The sequence below is a fragment of the Anomalospiza imberbis genome, chromosome 4 (genome assembly GCF_031753505.1).
Source record: "Anomalospiza imberbis isolate Cuckoo-Finch-1a 21T00152 chromosome 4, ASM3175350v1, whole genome shotgun sequence".
Lineage (NCBI taxonomy): Eukaryota > Metazoa > Chordata > Aves > Passeriformes > Viduidae > Anomalospiza > Anomalospiza imberbis.
This window is the reverse complement of record NC_089684.1, coordinates 16,017,148-16,037,077: the sequence shown is the minus strand read 5'-3', so window position 1 is coordinate 16,037,077 and position 19,930 is coordinate 16,017,148. Positions and strand designations below refer to the sequence as shown.

Below are 19,930 nucleotides of genomic sequence, written 5' to 3'. Positions count from 1 at the left end.
CTACAAGATGATCAGAAAGGAGAGACCCAGCTCATTCCCCTGGGGCACCCACAGCCTCCCAAACTCATATTGTGATAATCTCACATGCTTGAGATGTCACCAGGACAAATGCCCATCTTCATTTTTTCCATTTGGCAAAAGATGTTACTGCCTTCAAACCCTCTTTGAAGCACAATTTCTTATTCGTTGGATCAGCCTTGACTCTCTCTTCTGTATTATTTCTGATTGGACCCACAGGAGAAGACACATTAATGTTTTCCAGGCTATGAGGAGTTAGCATGCAAATAGCTCTAGTATTTTCGTAAAATTGTATGTGCAGTTTTTTCTTCTGTTAAACTGAACGTGTTCTCTTATATGGCTTAGGGTTTTGCACAACTGAGTTCACAAAACATGAGTATTCTTAAGACAGGATTGTTAAATTTATTGTCTGAATAAGAAAGAGACTCAGATTAAGCCATGAATAATTTATAGGCTTACAAATGTCAGAATATTGATTAGGGCAAGATTTTTCTTCCCTCCTTGCATCTAAGAAAACATTGATTCATTCAGTAAGGGGCTATTATTCTGGTACTGATTCAACAGTTTCTTTCCCTTTCTTTCATTCTTCCGCCCAGTGTTCCCAAAACATACACTGGTGGGGGAAGTTCATACCCTGGAAGCTCAGTGTTTCATGTTTGGCCAAAGCAAAGTTAGGCTATTACAGTAAAACGTCAAGATAATTTGCTTTTTAACGATCTAACTTAATTGGACACAGGGCTTCAGACAGGAATGAACTTCAAAGCTGGTTTAGAAAAGTAATCTCAGCACAACGGTGCTGTTGACATATTTTTGCTTTCAAGTACTTTTCATGAATGTAATAATGATGATTTGAAAGTTTATAGGGATTTGCCGTAATTACTGACTGAAAGCATGGAAGAAATGGTGAACCTGCAACCACAGGAAAGTCAGGTTGGCCTCCAGTAATGGGTACCTATACTGCAACACCAGGAAAATATAGGCAAACAAATATTCAACTTCAATTTTATGCATTTAAATACTTTCATTTTTTTTTTTGTGCTGTGGTTGCATTGAATTAGAAAAGTATGTACATGGTGCTTGGCTACAGTTGAGGTGAATGTGTACCTGACAGACTCTGTGGTTTGAAATAATCCTTCTAAATAGATCAAGCTTTTTAATTTTTTTTTGTTTGAATTTCAATCAGACACTGAACTCATGGCAGATTAACCATTTTATTTTTTTCAGTTCTGAGTTATGTTTCCATTGGTTTGGTTTCTTCTACTGAAGAAGGAAATAAAAAAAAACTGGGATGAAAAATCATCAGACACTTGTGAACCAAGGAATTTTCAAGTTTTACCTTTCTTCCACTTTTTTTTGTTATTTTAATAAGGTATTTACCTGGTTTTAAATAACCTGTATTAAACTTATATATTAAAAACATAAATCTGGGACTGTAGCTTGATTTCTTTAAATGGTTCAAATAAAATATTTTATTATTTTCTTCATTGCTGCTTAGTGCTGGCTTGGACTCCCACTTAGACCTTCCCTTCTACTTTTGGCAACGTGTACAGAACATCTGGAATTTTTTCACATTATTGGCTGGGTGGGAAAACTGTCAGGCCCTATTATTTTGGCAGTTTTTTAGGCAAGAAAAGGCCCTAGTAAAACCTCTTTTTTTAAGCCCCAAGTCAATATTCGTTCTGCTGTAGGTAAATCTTTAGAAGGAAAATTTTATTTCTTTGATTTCCCTCTGAATTAGAACATTGTGTTCTAATATCCACTATCCACTGTATTACCTTTCCCATGTGTAAAATTCTTGCAAAGTGATAATCCCTTTCATTTCCTGCTTTTTAAGGAATGGATTTTATATAACTGTTCATTAGTGTAATTGTTGTAGTTTTTTTTTTTTCACTTCATTATTTCCCAAACAAAACTTCTGCCATGGCTACTTTGTTAGCCAAACAGAGTAAATTAACCTCAGCATCTGTGAAAACACTTTGTAGATGAGCATAAATAAGGTGTATGGCACTCTCTGCAATAGAGTTCTTGCTTATGCTCATCCACAAACTAAGCTCAGCATGTCTAAGGACACATTTAGGGGCTATTTAGCTGACACCTAGAGACATCCAGCTCTTTAACTTTTACAAGACACCTCTTTGACATGACAGTCAGCTCACTCTAGTAGGGTTCTCTGATAATTCGATAGAAACTGACTGAGAGGATGAGAGCTCTGTTTTGCCACTAACAAGTTTCAGTAACTACCAGTTTAAATGAGAGCTGAAATAGCAGTCTGAATTACTCCAATGCTAATAACCTCAGTTACTCATTCCTTCCTAATTGATAGCCTTAGAAATTGCTTGAAGACCAGAAATAATTTGAGCGTCGAGCAAGTACCATAAAGAAGCATTCTGTCTCCCTCAAGGCTTGTTACAATTTCCCCACTTGTTTTTGATTTACATATCAGTCACAGACATGCTGGTGCTGTTCTCCTGAGCAACATCTATGCAATTTCAGAAGAGTAAAAAAAAAGAATGGTAGGACTGAAATAAAGGCAGACACTTCAAAGCCTGAATGTGAATAGCTGGGAGACCAATAAGATGAGAATATATAATAATCACTTTATGTTAAGAGATGTTTAAGCTTCTGTGACACATTTATTGTGCAGTTTGAATCTCTAGAATGAGCCTCTCATGGAGATGTCAAACCAGCAGCAGAAGCTTTATTAGAAGTTGTGGCTGTTTACTCTCTGTCGATAAAGGCCAGTCACAAATACCATGAATTTTACATTGTTGCTATTTCTAATCAGTAATAGGGGATTTAAGAGTTTATAAATGAAATCTATTTATGCATTTCTAGCAAGGCTATTACAATGGAAAGCAGCAATAAAATTCTATTTTCTGCTTTATTTCATTATTTTTTCTATTTTTCTCTCTATTAATTTCATTTCCCCCTGACTTATTCACTTGTTATTTATTCCATGTCAGGGTCATTTACACATGGAATCCTGTATCTTGACTTGGGTATCAGATGGCACCTGGATATGTGCCAAACCTTTTCCACTGCCTCAAAAAACTACAATTAATCAAAGGAAAATTAACCTTTACCACAATAAGATAGGTATTAAAAACCAGAATAGATTAATTTCTAAAATCAGAAATTAGAAATCTAATTTCTTTTCCTTGGGCACTTTGTTAACCAGAATTTTCATCAAAATAGGATGAATAATTTTAAAGAACTTCTGGCTATTACAAGGTTATGGTTAACTCTATTCATGCTGACCACTGATTAAAACATTGCATTTTAACTTTGAAGCCTGGTATTGGATAGAAGGCTATCACAAAGGCAGGATACAGAAAAAACACTTGCCTTATAAAAAACTTTACAGGATGTCATAATTATGGGAGTCTTCTCTGTAAGACTGCAGTGGAAAAGAAGGGTAGCAGTGAAATTTTTTAAGACTGAAATACTGGAGTAATCATCTTTGCCAATATAATTCTACGGGAGGGACTGGGGAGGTTCTACATGAGGACTGTAGGGGTGGTGATGGAGATGGAGCTGAGGAGGTGGGCAGAGGAGCAATGGGTCTGAGTAGATGAAAAGAGATCACTAGTTACCTCAGAGGTGAGCGAGTGGGACTGGGAGGAGTCAGTGGAGATTTCAGCTTCCTGGAGAAAGAGAATGACCAGTAAGCAAGGGTCAGAGAGGTTTGAAGAGCTCTGAGTGAATGAAAGCAATGTATCAGGGAGCTGTGGAAGCCTGGCTGGGCAGGAAGACCTCATTGCCACTTTTATTCTCCCCTCCTCCATGTATTCCACCATGCCTCTTTTCTCGGGATCCCTGTCTACTCTTCCCTAGACTCAGAAGTCCCACTCCCCACTCATCCCCATCCCAGCACCTCAGACAGCCATCCTCCAGGCCTGCAGGATGCAAGAGTCCTGCTGCTTCCCTGCATCTGAGCCCTTCTTGATCTGCTGCACCCTCTGGGCTGGAGAGAAGGGATGGAGCAGGGCTGGTCTGCCAGATGGAGACTGGAGAACCTCTTTGCTGTTGTCATCCCCAGAGGAAAAGCTGTGACTGTGACACCTACTTCTGTTGGGAAGGGCTAGTCCTGATGCAGTTGCTGCTGCCCCACTCTTTATCCCTGCTTTAGCAGCAGCAGCAGACAACACCAAAGCTTTGCAAGCAGGAGGTGGGGATTGGCACAGGCAAAGAGCAGTCTGTCACTGAATCCAGCCATTCATGATCCATTAATGCTCACAGAAATCAGTGGGAGTTACTCTAAATGTGGGGTAAGTGTAAGAACGGGAATACAAAACCCTGTCAAACCTAAATTATTTTTCTCTGCATGATTCCCATGCTTAATGGGTTGAATATAATTAACAATTCCTGGGTGTCTTCTACAATTTTATTTTCTGTGTAGGAATGCCCAATACAAAGAGACTTTTTGATGCTCCATGCTAAAATCTCTCTGCTCAAGCAATGTCATTTCTGGCTGTGGAAAAACCTCACACTTCAGCATGGTTCAAAGAACTTATTGTGGCCCAGACTTAGGTATTCAGATGCTTACAGATGGAAACTGGAACATAAGACATCAAAGCCCCAAACTCCCACTGATTCACTGATACATTTTTAAATACCTCCAGATCAAAAAGACTAAATCCACCAAGGAACCTAGATCCTACTTGCAAATTAAGATGTGTACTTTCAAAAATAAATTACTATTAGAAATTTCAAAAAGTCTAAGTAACTGCTTCCTTACCCCCAAGGTACTTAGATTCTGCTGATATGCATCCAAAACAGCCCCTCCATGCCTCGTTCTATCTGGATTTTGCAAAATTCTGTGTGTGCCGAGGAGATCCAGACTTACCAACTAAATACCCAAAATATCTCCTAGATTAGTTGTTCTCAGACTGCACATTACTCAGGCAAAAGAGAAGGGATTGCACCTTCCACAACAGCACACTCCTGAGGTGAACAAGTCCCTGTGGCACATAGGACACAACTGTTCAGTCCCTTCCCCTGCAGAACTGGAACAGATGCTGAAGCTGCATTCCTCTTCACTCAAGTGAATACACAAACAGCCTTTTCCACTCTGTGGTGTTTTTTGGCTCCATGGTGATACTAAGAAATCAACTGTCTGTCACTGAAATTTCTTCCTGATTTTTGGTTGACTTGGTGCCTCCTGGGATTTTCTTGTGGGTGCACAGTGTGGTTCCTACAGGTCACTGCACTGTTCAAAGATTAGGCTTCCCAGTGCACATTACTAAGTTTTCCAAATCCCTTCCAGGCATTTTCCCAAGTGGCCCACTTCAGCACTTTGGCTTCCTTAACTCCCAACTGGAAAGTTTCTCAGGCTAACTTCTCCCAGGTCCACTTTTTTGCATGTGCCTGGCCCTCTCCTGATTACCAGGGTTATCTGGCAATCCCAACACAGAGATACTGGAAGCCACTTGCCTCTTTCTCCTAACTCTTTCCAAAGGGTGAGACACTCAGTGTGGGAAACAATGCATTGTAACAACCCTCAGCATCCTGCCAGGGTAAGACTTAATGTTTTCTCTTCAGTACCTGTAGGATTTGTCTATGGCCTGTGGGAACTGATAAATGTTTTAACTGCTGCAACTATGTCCAGCAGGTGTGATAAGTCAAGGCATTCTGCTTCTTAAGCTCATAGCCCAGCCAGTCAATAATGTAAGCTGAAATCAATGCCCCAGGTCATGAACAGGGCACACAACCTGCAAGCCATTGGACTGTCTCTGCTGCAGGAGGAATAACCTCTGCAGAGAGAATGGATGGGCAGCTGGGGAGAATAACCTTTCAAACTGCTCCAACACGCATTTGGAAAGCCTATAAATCTGAATCCCTAAACACAAATTCTCTGCCATGAAGAGTAACTGCAAGTGCCTGACACAGGGTTTTTTCTATATTGCAGACTGCCAAAGACAGACAGATCACTCAATCTTTAAAGAGGTGCAATCAAACCTTTCGACCTGTGGCTCAGTGCAGTTTGCTTGAAAAGAAACTGACCATGGTTAGGACCACTGTTAGGACCACTGACTGATAAAAATGTAGAGATTGCAGTGCTCTCCTCAGGCAGTCATTCAGTGCCATGTGCCAGAGGCTGGGCACATACTTCCTTCAAGAAAATAACCCACAGCTGTCCCTTCTCTCTTTTGGGTCAGAACAACCAAACATCTGGCTCTGTAGCTGGATGAATGGCTTTTTGTTTCACTGGTCAAGACAGAAGCCTGAGTTCTGTCTAGATGAGGAACTGTACTCTGGAAGCATTTTCAGAACAACACGGATGAATTGAGCTAACTGCATTCAATCTCATGAAATCTGAGCTTTCACATCAGTTAGAAATTTTTTGTTCTCTGCTTATGATGCCCATATAGGTGGGCCTATATTCATAAAAATGTATTGTGAAATTGTGACATTATATCCCTTAAAGCAGTTTAATGTCTTTTACTATGTTAAGACGTAGAGGTCCTCTGAAAGCAGTGATCAGTGACATATTAAGTTGCAGTCCTTACTGTTAGAGGGCTGCAATAAAAGGGTTAACATTGTGCAGAATCTCCAAGAATTTTAATTTCCTTTGAGATAAGGCCCAAACAAACTGTTCTTTAGAGTGCTCCACACAATCTACTACAATATCAAGATTTTTACTTTAGCGCCTGTTGAATAAATTAGGAATATCAGTATTTCGAAGTTTGCTTCATAGCTACATAAAATGTTTAAAAAAGTGTGGACTTGGATAGTGACTTGAAAAAAACACAGCCCTTTATAAAGAATAATAGAGGACACATATTATTCAAGCAACAGTTCTATTATTTTCCAGCTACACTATACCTTTCATATCCACGTGCACACAGAATAAACACACTGTGATTCTGTATGTAACAAACTCTTTTTGTTATATGTTTAGGAGATCTGTGTTCATTTACATTGTTTGCATTCCACTTTATTTATAATTAATTCTACTCTCAGACAAATTTCATTCTTTATTTCCCTCAAAATTACTTGTTTCTTTTGGGGTTTTATCACATTTTTGTACAATCTTGTTTTTAAAAGGGCACCACAGTTTCATGACTTGTCTTTCCTGGTATATAAAGCATTTTTGTGATGAAAGATCTAATAAATGATTTACAAATAATTTATTTGACAAAGTTAAACCAGGGACACTATCCCCAAGATAGATTAGTATGGAGGCAATTACAATGTTACTCTTAACAGTGATTATTTATTTGATTTTTTTTCTTGTGCAAAAATCAATGAAACTATTTCAATTTTTCTGAGACTAATTTTGATCTTGATCTGAACCATTCTTCTCAAACACCATGAAGTGCAGTAAACACTTCTGATATGCTCCCCCAGTCTGGGAGAATTGCTCCTGTCTCCATTTTTATATAGATGTTTGACAGGCTCACCAGGAATTAACACACGTGGCCTACATCCCACCTATTTCACTGCTGGCAGCTTGAGCTGAGCATGAGTCTGAGCCTGTTTCAAATGTCCATGTTCACAGAAATTTCTTGAGGAGGGATGAGATGCAAGTCAGGGGCGGGTCTGCTACTGCAAAGAAGGAAACCTCTGCTACCAGTGTTTACCTGAGTGTCTGTCTCCATTAGAAACCATCATCACTGTTGAAACAAACACTACACTGCTGTCTTCAAAGGGAAACACAGCAACTGGGAGGAGGACCCTTGTAAGAGAAGAGTTGTACAACAGGGGGTAAGGTGTTATTGCTAAGCTGTGGCTTGCAGGTGCTCAGAGTCCATGAATAAAGGAGACTTTGCCTCCACTGATAGCCTGAGGAGCAGTCAGGAGTCCTTCAAAGCAGGGCCAGTGCACTGCATGGCAGTTTATTTCTCAGCTGATGCCAAAGGCATCGTGAAAGAAAAATCTGGGATATAGCCCAGCTGAAATGTTAATGCCTCCCAAACTGCAGACAGGAGAACTCCTGCCCAGAAGCAGCTGAGTGGAGCAGAAGTTGATTGGCAGCTTTCCTGGGGTATTGAATAGGGGTCATTTCATGCTCATTTGTGCAAGTTAAGTAACTTCTTTTGGAGTTCTGTTAGCTTGCAAGCATAGAAGGGTCTTGAATCAGGAGAGCACCTGAACGTAAAAGATTAAAGTAATTCTTAGTCAGGACAGTGTTTTCCTGTGCTCTAGGTAGCACAACAAACAGGTTTATTTTCTTCTACTGGATTAAGACTATGATGCACAGTATTGCCAATCTCATCTTCAAAATGCATGCAACTGGAAAAACATCACAGTTGTTTAAAAGTCGCAAGATGTTAAGCTGTGCATTTTTTATTTACTTACTATTTTATTCTTTAGGCTACATTTCTGAAGCAGCTTCAAGCCTTTCCTTGAGATCAGAATGACTCAGAATGTACTCAGAAATGACAACTCCTTTGCAATGTCTTGCTGCTAGCATTTGGGACTTGAAGAGAAAGCATTAACAGTTGTGATACTTGCAATAACATTAAAAGAATTGGCAAAGCTGCCTCTGCCTCTGTCTAAATTTCAACTTTCCATATTTAAATTTTTTCAGCCAAAAGCAAAAAAAAAAAGGAAAAAAAGAGACATAACCATTTCACAGGTGTGGATGTGTTCAATTTATGTTATAGAATTTGCTTCTGAACACTCTCAGTAACCACATCTGGCTTGGCTAATGGTCCTTTATAACAGAACTATTTATTCCCTTCCCCATATCCTCACAAGCTGTTTTAGATGTATCTTTTCTTTCTTTTTCCAAGATGCATAGAATATCTTGCCTTATGAGAGAAACAGATTAGCTGAAAAGAGGTATATCATGTTATGGCTCATGTAAAAAAAAAAAAAAAAAACAAACAAAAAACTATGCTGTTGAAAAAGCCTGTATATTTCTTCAGTCATCTGAAGTTAAAGCAAGAATGATAAAAGGCAGTTGCAGTAGAGGAGAAGACAAAGAAAAATCAAAGGAAAGAACACAAGGTTGACTGTACAATGGATGTATACTGGCAAACTTAGAAAATTTGGGCTCAGGATCCACACAGAGAGAAAAGGAAGGGGAATCCATCTGATTGTAAGAATAATACAGTTTTACAGATTTTTCCTTAGGATTCAACCTGTGATTTCCACTCTGTACTGAATCAAGATTAGGTAGGGAACAGAGAGATGTAAGAAACTTGCTGATGTCTTGTACGACCTACTGGATCTCTGAGTAGCTGCAGCCCATGAGCCAGCCACCTCCCTCGTGTAGTGCTGTCAAGGATGTAAAAGCACATGCCCTTGACAGCTTCCTAAGGCACTCTGCCAGTACTGATGCAGATATTAAAGCTGGAGAAAGCTCAGAAAGTGTGTGAGGGGCAGATGCTCCCCAGCTGACTTCAGTAAGCTAACTCAGGTCCCTGCAGCGATGGTTTAAGGGATGCAGCCTGTGGGATGGATACTGCCAGTCACACCTGAGAATCTGAAGGTTAGTGAGCCTTCAAAGGTGATTTAAATACTGTTGAATTTCCTCTGGGGGAGAGCAGAATGGGTATTTGTCAGTGCTGATCCCAGGGGTATTTGTAAGCAAAGAATGTGAAGGATAAACATTTTGGCTTCTACATCAGTAGAGGTGTTGCTATTTTGCCTCTGGATTTGCTTCTGGACAGCTTAACTGTATTCTCTCTCATGTTTCATGGCAATGCCATGATTTGTTTGGAATTGTGACAGAGGAAGATTTATGGTTATATTTCCGGAACATCCAGTGCAAAAAAACCACTGAAAACAGATCGGAGGAGTTGAGCTGTGCATCTCAGCAGCCTTTAGTCAGTCCCTCTTGAAACTGAAAACAGGCACAGAGAACAGCTGCAGTTCCTCCAGCTGAACTCACTGTGAGATGTAGGGAGTGCTGTGGGAGGGGGAGAGGTCTTACCCTTGTTTCAGAGGATACTGGCTTTCAAATTTTGATTCCTTATTACATCCTGGGTAGTGATCCCTTTGTGCTAGCAGTGGGAAATATCAAGCAGCTGAGATCAATGATCAGCATTATGATTTGATTGTCCAGGAACAATGTTAGCAATGTATTATAAGAACCCATCAAACAAGAAAACAAAAAAGTTCATACCTTGAGGGATTGTTCCTCACCAATCTCCAGCTCATTTGATCTGAGATTTCACCTAACACATCCTAATGTACCCTCTAAACAGCTACTAAATTTCACAGTGTTTGAAAATGCAGTGGATTTTTGAGAACTTTTAAAGAGAAAAAAATTCTTATCCTTAATTACAGCAAATTTTTTGGTTTTTTTTTCTCCTGTGTATGGCTGCAACAGTCCAAGTTAAGGCTGCTGCAAGAAACAGAAGATTAAACTTAAAAGCAGTAGTAATAATAATAATAATAGTAATAACTGATAATAACTGATTTTGATCTTTTCTCTTGCTGTTATATGTAAGGACATACAGAATATAAATTATATGAAGAGCATATTGTCATCCATTAGTACAAATGTCAGTTAATTAGTCTGTCAGATTTTTCCCTGTTTGATTATCTATTTGCTCTCCTACTTTCCAGGGAGAGAAAAATAAAATAAAATAAAAAAAAAAAGGCACCTCCCCTATTTGTAACCTTTTTCTCAAATGCAGCACATTTCCAGAGGATGTGATTTGCTTGTCTTCTTTTGGCATTGTGATACAGTAAAGTGGTATCAAAACTGCAACTGCTCATCACCTCAAGAGTTTGTGATAACTGATGAATATAAATAAGTATTTAAGCCTCCCTTGGAACAGTTAGCAACCTACAAAATCAATATTTTTTTCAGTATTTTCTCCAACATACAATCACCCTCTGGTGTGGGGGTGTGGAGATGTCTTTGGCATTTTTAGCCTTTTCTGTGAGCTGGGAGAAGGAATGACAAGAAATCAGGAAAAGGGAAGAAATACTCTGCTCTGTGGGGTATTTGGAACAAGGTGGACAGGGAAAGACAAAAAGGTGCAGCAGAAGAGGTGGAGTGAGGAGAAGGCAGTGTTGGATACCTATGGAAACCTAAAAGTGAGAGGGAATCTCTGCTGAAAGGGATGAGTTGGCAAAGGGGGTTGTACAGTCTTCAGGACTTCTGGTCTTTCTTTAATTATTTAGGCCCAGCTTAATACTTTTATTTGAGCAACTCCTCATTCCCGAGAAAAATTGTTTGCTCACCATCAAAGTACAACAGTAATGCCATCAGAAAACCTGGGAACAATATTCAACTCTAGAAACTGGACTCTGATCCAGAAATTTTAATGACTGCAGCAGAACAAAGCCCTAAAAATATGTTCATTAAAAATAATTATTTTGTGCCTGTCTAATTAATTCTCTTCAATCAACATATTTCTTATTTAACTGAATTTGCATAATTTTAAAGTTCTACAAAAGATTCATAGCTATTTAAAAACATTTGTCCACCTCCTTTCATTTTTGCAAAACCCCATATTCTCCTTAATTCTAATGCAAGAAAATGCCATGGTCAAAACGACAAAAAATATCCCTGCCATTGATAATTACCACACAGTTGTTCCTGTTGACAAATTCTGCACCATTGACTGCCTACTGAGATGCAATCAAAATTAAATGGGTGGAAATAACTCTGAACTGGCAGGTTTAAGCTCTAGCAAAGGACAACAGGGTCTTATTTTCATGACAACACAGAAAATTGCCTTCTGGGTCAAACTAATAATCCATTCCATCTCCAGCAGTGGCAATGGGAAATGCTGTTTGGAGACAACTCATGATCCTGTCTCTCTGCTGTCCATCCCCCTCATATTTCTCCACTACCCTCCACTGCACCAGAGATACCAGCAAGTGGGTTCCTCTCTTCATTTTAGTGTCCCTTTATGGATTTGCTGCTGTGGAATTTGTCTGCTTCCTCCTTTTTTAACTTGCTGGTATGGTGCACCTCCACAGCCTTCTGTGCCAGCAGATTTCAGAAGGGAGAGCAAGTAGTGCTATTCAAAATAGGACTTTCTTTTGCAGGTTCTAAAGTGCTGTCCAAAAGCTTCAGTGAGTGCCCAGATGACATCACAGGACTTGGGAAACAACAGTTCTGTATGTTCTTTACACTCTGCCTCTGTGATTTTATAAACCTTAACCATATCCCACTCAGCTTGGGGGAGGAATAAGATCATAAAAAGTCCCAGACTTCTCTGATTCCTTGTGAAGGCAGCTGCTCCATCCCTTTAATCATCTTAGCTGCTTTTCCCTGCATTTTCTTGAATTTCTCTATGTCCTTCTTAAAACGTGGAAATAGGATTGTACAGAATGTTCAAGATGTGGATGCACAGGCATTTATATTTTTTGTTTTGTGCTAACCATCTTTTCTGAGAACACCCAATATTTTGTTGGCAATTTTTGGCTGCTGTTGCATGTTGAGTAGATCAGTTCAGAGACCCTCAGGTCTCTTTCCTGAGCTCCAGCTGCCAGCTTTCAGTTCAGCCACGTGAAAGCATGGCTTAGATTATTCTTCCTAGATGCAATACTATATATATCTAGACAGGATCATCTGCCACTTTTTTTGTGCACGCGCTCAGCTGTGTGTCATCTCTCTAGAGCTCATTTCTGTGTGTGAGTGTGTTGTCTGACTCCCTGCAGGAGTTCAGTATCATCTGTGAACTGAGACATACTCCTGCATCCCTTCCTTCTGCATGTCACTGATGAAGATCTTAAATAAAACTAATTCCCTAAGATACTCTACTGCTTACTCTTTATCCTGAAAAGTGGCAAAGACTCAGTAGGCAGATTTCAAACCTTATAAGCACCAGTCCTACAGCAACTTGATTTCTTTAGTAGCTTTCTGCCAGGGTCTTATCATGGGTTTGTTGAAAATCCAAACAAAATATATTTTTTGATATATAGGTAACTTGTAGAACTTCAGAAAGCTTCAAAGCGGGATTTCCCTTTACAGGATTTACTTAGTGCAGTGAAAGCCACAACTTGTTTACAGAAATGCTATTAAATTCTGCACTAATCCAAGTGTTGGCTGCCAGAAGCTGTTTTTGAGTGGTGAGAAGATGACAGGGGTGGCTTCTTTTTATATTGACTTGATCTTTTGAATGTCTACCTAGGGTGGAAAAGCTTAGACAACTGCCTGAGGGAAGTCTGAGGGAAGATATGCTACAAAATTTGCAATAAATTAAAAAAGATCTACTTTGGATTGACCAAAAAAAAGTCCAGTGCCTGCGGGAGCCTTCTCAGTATGGAAACCTCATCTGGTATAAACTCCAGGCTAGCTAGCTAGTAAAGAGCTCCAGTTTTCAACAACAGCCACAAGATCAATGTCAGAGTCTCCAAAATAGCAGGTAAATTTGGAGTGGATAACTCTGTTCCCTGACCCTGATAGCTCCCCAGTGTAGGACTGGTAGATTCATTTGTGCAACATCAGAAGTTGGTACTCAAGCAGAATTAAACTCATCTGGGATTAGAAAAATAGTAATAACCTAAAGACTGCTGCATAATCACAGAAGCCTGATTTTTAAGTACACAACCGTTTTTCTCCCCTTTATTAAGCTTGGTATTATTTATTAATTTCTTGATGCTTTAAAGTTTTACTAATATGAACCCTCTTCAGTATAAATGGATATCTTTTATGGAAAGATAGATTATTTTGTTATTTATATCCATAAATGAATGATTATATTTGACATAGGAATTATTCTAAAATAATATTCAACATATAGTGCACTATACCTCTGCAGTCATATTTATGAATGTGTGATAGCATTACTGCACTGTACTACTGAGTTTAACAGAAAAAAGTCAGAGAACTGAGTGTGTAATTTATATTATTTTGTAACTAGGAATGTTCTGTTTCTTTTGTTGTGGAAAAGTTCACAAAGAAGCATAAACAAAAAGGAAGTATTTCTCTGTGACAAATACTAATAATTTAAAACAATATTGCAATAGTAAAACTATTTTAGGTTTCTTTAAGGGTCAAACTAAATTGTACACCTGCAAATAAAGGTGGTCCTGGAGATGCATGTGCCTGCAGCAAGGTGACAAGATGAGAGATGCTGGCTTGTGGATGCTCTGAGCCACTGCTGTAGCAAGGGGTTGAAGCTATGAATTACTTTGCCTAAAGAGAAGTCTGAGTGTGGTGAAGCCCTTCTGTCTTCAAGCTCATGGATTTACTGCCTTGTATTGTAAAGTATGTCTGCAAAATACTTGTTACTCAGGTTTCTTTACAAAAGTAATGTTTTCACTGCAATGAAGGTAAATAGGAGGTATATAAGGGTTTTTTTAGGCTAGAGAAATTTCAGGATTTCTACAAGGAGCAGGTTCATGGTTGGTCATATTAATACTTAGCTGCACAGCATAAGATACAATGTTATGGATAAAATATTTGTGCAATGCTTTTGCCTTTTTTCTCTGAAAAGGCAAATCAGATAAACCACTGAATTTTTCATAGGTATGATTTCTTTAAAATGTCATAAGGTGGTAGAAAATTTAACAAAATTTACGCAAAATTTATTTTCCCACTCTGTAGGCCAGGTACATTTGCACTGTAAAGAACAGAACCGTAACATTAAAATCATAAAAAACTACTTGGAAATTATTCTTTGCTGAGGGAAGACATGAGCAATGTCCCAAATGTTGCTGTCAAATTTGGTAGAGAGACAAAAGTAATAACACTGATAAAGAAGATCTCTCTTTTCACACACAGATGTTAACAGCATTTTCTTCAGTTTTGTCAGTGAACAAAGGTTGCTATTAGGAAAGACAAGAGTGCATCCAATACACTCAGGAGAGGTTAATAGCCAAAATAGGTATGTACAAATGTTTGTTGATGAGACCATGCTGGGAGGAAAGTTATAGGAATAAAAGAAGACACAAATGTATGGGATTATTCTGACTGGCAGGAATCAATGCTGGCGGAAAGCCAGAATCACAGGGAAAACTTCAGAATAGAGGGGGGAGGGTGAGTTAGTGGGAGCCACAAACTAAATTTTCTGTACATAATAGAGAAGCCAGGGTAAGATAGATTGTGTGCAGATACAGAGAACAGGGTGGTCTCTAGTCACTCAACAAAACTCTGCTGCAGAATCTGTAGAGAAATCTGCTTTTTCTGGTCTTCACTGGAAGGCACTGATTGGAAGGTGTGGTATTAATTTCCTGTAATGGCAGATCCATCTAAACCTGCCACCATCTTCACCTGTTAGGTGAAGAATTAGTGCACTGTGAAAATGTGTAAGATTGCCAATATGACAAAAATTTTTATGGACATCAGAATGGGTTTACAGATTAAAACAATTGTTGTTTTGGGTTTTTTTTTTTCTTTCTATTTTTGGCAGTCTAGGACTTGCCATATAGGAATTTTTGCCTGTATCACAGTAAAGGATATTTAGGAAAAATAGAGTTTATATCTGGAGCTTGTCTGGGAGAGGTATTTTTGACAGTTTCTGCATACTGGCAAGCCCCCCAAAGTCTTTGTGAACAAGAAAGAGAATACCATACAGACCATCTATAAGGATAAATTTGATACAATCTGCAAAGCATTAAAGTTCCACCCCTGAATAGCTCTTGTATCTGAAATCAATGGACACTATGTGTTTAAACTTCACTGATGATCTGGTGAACAATCTAGTATATATACTAGATTTCAGCCCAGATACTGATGGAGAGAAAATATACTTGCACATCCCTGTGGTATCACCAGAGACAGGTGGAGTTCCTTTCACTGGAGTTTAGGTACTCACAGTATACAAAGAACTAGCTGAGGTTTCCACTAGGGTTAAAGAAGGTCTTGGAAACAGCTGATGGTGTTTAGGGTGAAAGTTGTCCAACCCAACATAATAAAGTTTTAAACTCCACTGGTTAGACTAAGTAGGTCTCTCCTGACTTTAAAGGAAGATTAAGATAAATATCTCAGACGCAAACACCTCCACCACAGCCAGCCACACACAGACTCTTGAGATGTTTTTGCATTTCTGGGGGGAGCATATGTGTCTTACCATTCCCCAGGACCCTGAGATGGTCATGCTGCAGCTTGCAGGACAGGGAGGTGATGCTGAAAGGCAGTTGAATCTTCCCCTCTCCAGCCTGCAAAAACAGCACTGCAGAAAGAGCTTCTTGCTGAAGGAAGGCTGTGCCAGCCAGACGTGCAGTGCGAAGGGAATAGATCTTCAGGGAATGATAGCAACATTTCAGTGGAGCATGAAGGAGGCTTTCAGCTGCTCTGGAAAAGCAGGAGCTGGCAGACTCCTTTGTGCCAAAGCTGGGCGGGATGGATAAGCTGTGTGCACAGAGGGTGCTCTGGCTGCTGGTCTCCTGGCTGTGTGCAATCACTGAACACTCAGTCTTACAAACATGCCAAACCCCTACCCACTTTTTTCCCAAGCCTCTTCCCATTCCCTCTCCTCCATCCTAAACTACTCCTAGCAATTCAAATGCCATCACTCTCTGGAAAATGTGGGTGGTAATCACAGGCAATTAACAAAGGAAAACGGAGTTCATGGAGAAAACTGCTGGTTCAGTTCTGAGGGGGAGGCAGACTTTTTGGATCAGAGCACTTTTCAACTTTATGAAGAAGATAGGCTGACAAGCTTAACTTGTTCACAAACAGTGCTGTCAGTCAAAAATGAGGCACCGAAGTTTTACTACACTAGAAGGTGTGACACCTGTAATGGAAAGTATCAGCAAGGAAGAAGATGAAACAGTTGAAACTTCTCAGCATTTCTGTATGTTAGCATTTGAGTCATACAATTGCAGCTTGAGGAGGGGGATGTACAGGTTTGCTGCATTTAGCCTATAATTTAGTCATTCAGAAGTTCCAAAAATTGTGACAGAGTGCACAAATGAGACAGTAACTACTTCACTTTTTAAAATGAGTCATATCAGGTATGGACAGTACTCTTTTCCCACTTCTTTAGCAATTAAAGTAATTTCTTAAGGATAAGAAATACTTACCAAAAAATCCATTAATTTAATGTGATGTATTTTTCCCAAAAGATATTATTGCATAAAATGCCACACAGAGGTACAGAATGACCCTGGATGAAGCCAGTGAGGGGTTCAGAAAAGCCTGCAAATTCTGTGTAAATGTGGGAAAGTTTACTGAAATAGTGTGCAGAAACTTATAAGAATTAATTTACTTTCAGCAACATAGGAGAAAGATATTCACTTTGTGTCTTAGTGAGTGAAAAAAACCATTTCTTTATATAAGATGACAGTTTCATAAATTTTCACTGGAAACTGTTTTTAATTGCATCTTCTATTTATGCTCATAACAAACACGATGTGTTTTACATGGCATTATATATCAGAAAGCATTCCCAAAAGGGCTGTCTTCATTCATGGATGCCATTATTCATCAAAGTAATTAAATTTCTGATAGGTTACTCTATCCATATTGATTCTTTGGAGAATCTCTTCAGGACCTAGATGCCAACCACACCAGCAATCTTCTTCATCTTAATGAAGACAGGCTAAGCAAGGTCAAAAGATGACCCATTTCCTTGAACTTAAGAGCAACATGAAAAGGGTTTGTCACAAAAAGAATAGCATATGGTAACAAAAAAACCCCTCCAAAACATATGGACATTTTTGAGAAATAAGCTCACTAAAATATATTTCTGAGTAATGTATAGTCAACTGTATGCTCTAGGCACTCTCTACAAGGAGGACAGAATGTGTGTAAACTTTGTGATCAGTTTTCTGTATTCTGAGAGCTGTAACTTGGAGAGGAGGGAACACATATTTGAAAGTTTTTCATCTTTGAGACTTAGTTCTGTTTGTCCTAAAGACAACATTCAACACTGCATAGATATCATCAGCAAGTCAAAAACTGAGCCTGAAAAGCATCTGATTCAGTTTTAAGAACATACATAACCTTTAAAAATTGTTACGAGACTAATTTTTAGACAAAAAAAGAGTGAGTGGTATTGTTGTTTGTAAGAAGCAACAAGCCAAGGATCTCTAGAATTAGAAGTAACTGGCATGCAAACAAGCATACAACAAGCAGATACAGCTGACTTTTGGAAAGCATCTAGAGACTCATTGCTTTCCCAGCTACCAGAAACTGAGGACTGAAGTGTGTGTGATATTCAAGCTGTAAGCTGTGAGAATCTATTCTCTGTGATGAGTACTCTAAAATAAACAGAGCATGCTTGCCTTGAGAACATCTAAAAAACTCTTTAGAAATGGCAACAACTAGTTGTACACCATGCTTTCAATATGGTAATGAAGTGTCATTTTCCACATTACATTTTTGAATTTTCAGAAATTTTTGTACTTAGAAGAAGCTAAATTAAGGAAAAATAGGAAGGAAAAATGTCTAAAATGCAAGCAACGAAAAAAATAGTGAAATGGTTTATTCCTGTCATTTTAAAATCCTATTAAATTTTGGGCAGCTTCTTTGAATTCAAATGACAGAAAATAAATCATAATAAAGGTTGAGTATTTCTGATTGAGATGTAATAATGAAAAGAGCATAGAAAATGCTGTGAAGAAACGACAATTTCTATATTCTCTGCAGAGAAAGGACAGCATGTCAATAAAGAGAAGGAATAAGATGGCAAAATACATAGTGAGAATATAAAGAAATATCAAGAACATGCTCATTGCATAAGGATTGCCAACTGGGTACAGTGAATGAAGCCATGGACCTTAGAGAAAAATAGCGTGTCTAGTTACTTACAGACTGTGTCACAGGTATGTAAATAAAAATAGATATGTGTTGGTTTTAAATGGGCAACTTTAAACCTGTCACTTCTTGGATGAGCTACTTGATCTTACAGTGTTGACTTTGTCTGAATGAAACAAGTACATGCGATGCACTAGGTGATTTGGGAAGGCTGCGTTTGAAATGCAGTGCTCAGCTCTGCAGTCTTGCCTTGTGTGGAAACAGTGCTGAACTCAGTCACAGCCTGTGAGCAAACAGCCAGTTGAACTGAGCCTTTGGTGCAATCATTTTTGAACGAGATGCACCCAACTATTTGTTTAACCAGCACAAGCTGGGAAATACTGCTGTTAGCAGCTCCAAGTTGTATTTATACATACCTACCAACACCTCTCATTACCTGCTGACTTGCATTTACCCCTAAGGCAGACTGATGATGCATTTTTGTGCATACAGTTATATTGCTGCATTTGAAAAGGAGAAATAAGTAGAATTGAACCTGTGAGAAAAGGGAACAACAACAGTTTATAACTGTATGGCAAAATGTTTACAGATCTATATAAGTAGAAAATTCACTCCTTAGCTATTGAAACACTTTTGTTCTGACCTTTTAAGTAAGAAAAGTCTTTTTCCTATATAATTTTACACCATATGATCTCTGTGTGGGTACCATATAACAGAGTCATCACAGATATTTTTTCTCAAGGTCATTTTTCAGGGGTTTTTTTCCCATTTTATTTTTAAGGGATTTTCCATGCTATGTAGAACACTTTAAGTCCTGAAATCTGACTCACTCCAGGAAAATCTGTGTGAGTAAGGACTGGCAGAGTTTGGGTTGACTGAGTGGCATGCAGCACAGCACTGCCTTTAAAGGTCAGTGATCAAGGGGCAGGGGCTTTTTAAATCCAACCCTCACAGTAAATAATATAAGGAAAATTATGTCTGGGGACAGGAGATGGGACAGCTGCTGCCTTTTCTTGTTGTTATTCATCAAGCCTTATTTGCCATTTCAGCAAATCCGCTGTTGGACAACTTAATGGATAAGGACTGGCAACTCTTTCCTCATTCTGCGATTCAAGCAGAGATCACTACTGCTTCAAGTCTGGGCACTACATGCAGACCTTTATTTTGCTCCTGAGAGCTGGTAAACTTAGGAGGAGCTGGCATAAATGCCCATTGTTCCATCAGAAAAAGCCCTGCATGTTGGACAGAATTTGACAAGACAACTGTCTAATTGTAAAGAACGTTGAACAGAGACTGCCAGAGGCAAACTACGTAAATTGGATCTCTTACACCCTCCCATACCTCCCTAAGTGG

The 19,930-nt window shown here is 38.9% G+C and overlaps 1 protein-coding gene across 1 annotated transcript in view; it reads right to left on the bottom strand.

The window, feature by feature from the left end:
• Positions 1-8,082: 8,082 nt before the first annotated feature.
• The window catches only part of MAP9 (microtubule associated protein 9), a 99,143-nt gene continuing 87,295 nt past the window's right edge, over positions 8,083-19,930 (bottom strand). Inside the window, exon 11 of the mRNA XM_068187246.1 lies at positions 8,083-8,109. Coding sequence (XP_068043347.1) covers positions 8,098-8,109 — 12 coding nt within the window. The 3' untranslated portion in view covers positions 8,083-8,097. The remainder of the gene's footprint in view (positions 8,110-19,930) is intronic.